The sequence below is a fragment of the Gymnoscopelus microlampas genome (genome assembly GCF_963454915.1).
Source record: "Gymnoscopelus microlampas genome assembly, chromosome: 3".
Taxonomy (NCBI): domain Eukaryota; kingdom Metazoa; phylum Chordata; class Actinopteri; order Myctophiformes; family Myctophidae; genus Gymnoscopelus; species Gymnoscopelus microlampas.
The window spans coordinates 15294662-15297161 of NC_139940.1; the positions used below are offsets into that span (position 1 = coordinate 15294662).

A 2500-nucleotide genomic window follows, 5' to 3' on the forward strand; every position below is an offset into this window, starting at 1 on the left:
ATGTCAGCTGGCGATTTAATGAACACCATGTGGATCCTAGCAGACCTTCGCCACTACAAGGACATGGAAATAATAAAAGTACTATTTGAAAAGGTTTGCTGCGGGAAGGGGTGTAGGGGTGGATCATGTCTTGAAGGTAATGCCCTAGATTGTACAGTAGGTCATCACCAGTGTTTTTGAATCGGGTGCGGGCAGCAACTGGAAGCCAGTGAAGGGAACACAGATACGGCATGTGACTGTGAATACGTGTGTGTGCGTGTGTGTGTGTGTGTGTGTGTGTGTGTGTGTGTGTGTGTGTGTGTGTGTGTGTGTGTGTGTGTGTGTGTGTGTGTGTGTGTGTGTGTGTGTATGTGTGAGTAAAGCTTCCCACTGAAAGTCTTTTTAAATTAAATAAATCATCTGTCAGAGACCCTTCAGTCACCTGTCGAGCAATGAGTTTTTTTCTCAGTCCTGTTAGCTCTGGGGGGTTAGCTTAGCTTTCTGGGATTTTTTAAATGTATGATTCCGTGATGTTGAAATGAGAGCTGTAAACAACCTCTTGAAATATTTTAGACTACATAAATATCGACCTCATATGTCCAAAACTTTTCTGAATACATTTTCAAAAATAGCAGATACACAAGCTCAAAACGCATCGCTCCGTCTCGCGCTTTGAGCTTGTAAATCAGCTATTTTTACTAATTTTGTGATTTACAAAACAAAAACATAAAAAGTTAAAATATGGAGAGGAGAGGTTTCTGCCCGACACCTAGACCTAGACTGTAAACCTTTATATACCTTCATAAAGCAAATCAAATGAATCCGAGTCGAGTCACCAAATTGCGAGTCAGGCACAGCCTGAGTTGTGTACTCACCAGGTGACCATGAGGTCAGTGTCGGGTAGAAGACACTGTCTGTCGTCTGGGTTTAACACTCTGGGAGTCAGAATCATCTCTGCTTCCACTGACACTACAGCACGGGCCCTGCACACACACACACACACACACACACACACACACACACACACACACACACACACACACACACACACACACACACACACACACACACACACACACACACGCACGAAAGAGCACACGCAAATCAGACAAATATTACGTAATATTACATAACTAATAACATTTCATGTCCAGCTGGGTGAGGTATTTCACAGCATTCTTACCTGTATGCAGACACTTCTCCTGCTCCAAACGCCCCCACTATCAGATCTGAGAGAGAGAGAGAGAGAGAGAGAGAGAGAGGGAGAGAGAGGAAAAGCTTCAAAGAATGCCACAGATGGGACTGATTTCAAGGTCTCCAGCAATCTTCATCAAACACAGACCTTCACGTTTAACACACCCACATCTCTCTCTCTCTCTCTCTCTCTCACACACACACACACACACACACACACACACACACACACACACACACACACACACACACACACACACACACACACACACACACACACACACACACACACTGACATCTTACGTCAGTACAAGTTCTTAATATAATCCTGCTTTAGCACAGGAATTGAGTCAGACTGGAACCCAAATAAAACGTAGTGTGTGTGTGTGTGTGTGTGTGTGTGTGTGTGTGTGTGTGTGTGTGTGTGTGTGTGTGTGTATGTGTGTGTGTGTGTGCGCACACAGTCTGCACACACATGGGGACAGGGGGTCCCCATAAGTGCATTCCAGCTCCATTAGTAAAAAGTTCAGGCCAGCCAATCACATGTGGCTGAAACAAACCCCAACACTGTTTCCCAACAGTCTGCCTAGCAACCATATTACAACTTAACCATGTGACCCGGTCGACCACAATCAGCTCATTTAGAAGAAAAACACATTTTTTACTATACTGATTGATGTATCTTGTGGTTTCATCCGATTTCAATAAAGCAAAGTTGCTTAGAAGTGGAAAAGGTTTTTCCCCCAAAGAAATAGTGATAAATTGTGATGGAAGTGTGTGTGCGTGTGTGTGTGTGTGTGTGTGCGTGTGCGTGTGCGTGTGCGTGTGCGTGTGTGTGTGTGTGTGTGTGTGTGTGACACAAGTGTGTGTTATTTGTGTAGACCCAGTCTACACAAATAAGTCGGTGTTGCTGAAAACACGTTTGAAGATTTTACATCCAAATCTTGTTTTCTGGCGGTCGGCCTCGTTCGAATTTAATAAAACAAAAAGCTGGCTTTCATCAGTTGTGATCTGATCTGGAATCAACTCAGCGTCGCAGAAAACATGTTTTGTCGGAGCCCTGAGTGCTGAAGGAAAGAAGAGAATCGTCTTCTAATGATGCCAGTATTATTTTGTACTCCATACACATGCATTATCATTGCATGTCACATTATCAAAGTGTAGGATGTTAAATACGCAATTTCATCTTAAAGGAATACTTCACCCAAAAAGTTACTACTGTTCTATCAATTACCCCATGAAGCCTTGAATTAATGTGTTTGTTTTTGTCGCATTTATAATAATTCAATATTTGCTGACGCTGCTGTGGTAGGACACCAATGCAAAA

At 43.2% G+C, this 2500-nt stretch overlaps 1 protein-coding gene across 2 annotated transcripts in view; it reads right to left on the reverse strand.

The window, feature by feature from the left end:
• itga8 (integrin, alpha 8) overlaps positions 1–2500 on the reverse strand; it is a 93370-nt gene that overhangs the window by 43212 nt on the left and 47658 nt on the right. For both annotated transcript variants that reach the window (XM_084051848.1, XM_084051847.1), the window contains exons 14-15: positions 1163–1208; positions 855–962 (exon numbers count right to left, since the gene is read on the reverse strand). In XM_084051848.1, the coding sequence (XP_083907974.1) occupies positions 855–962; positions 1163–1208 (154 nt within the window). The remainder of the gene's footprint in view (positions 1–854; positions 963–1162; positions 1209–2500) is intronic.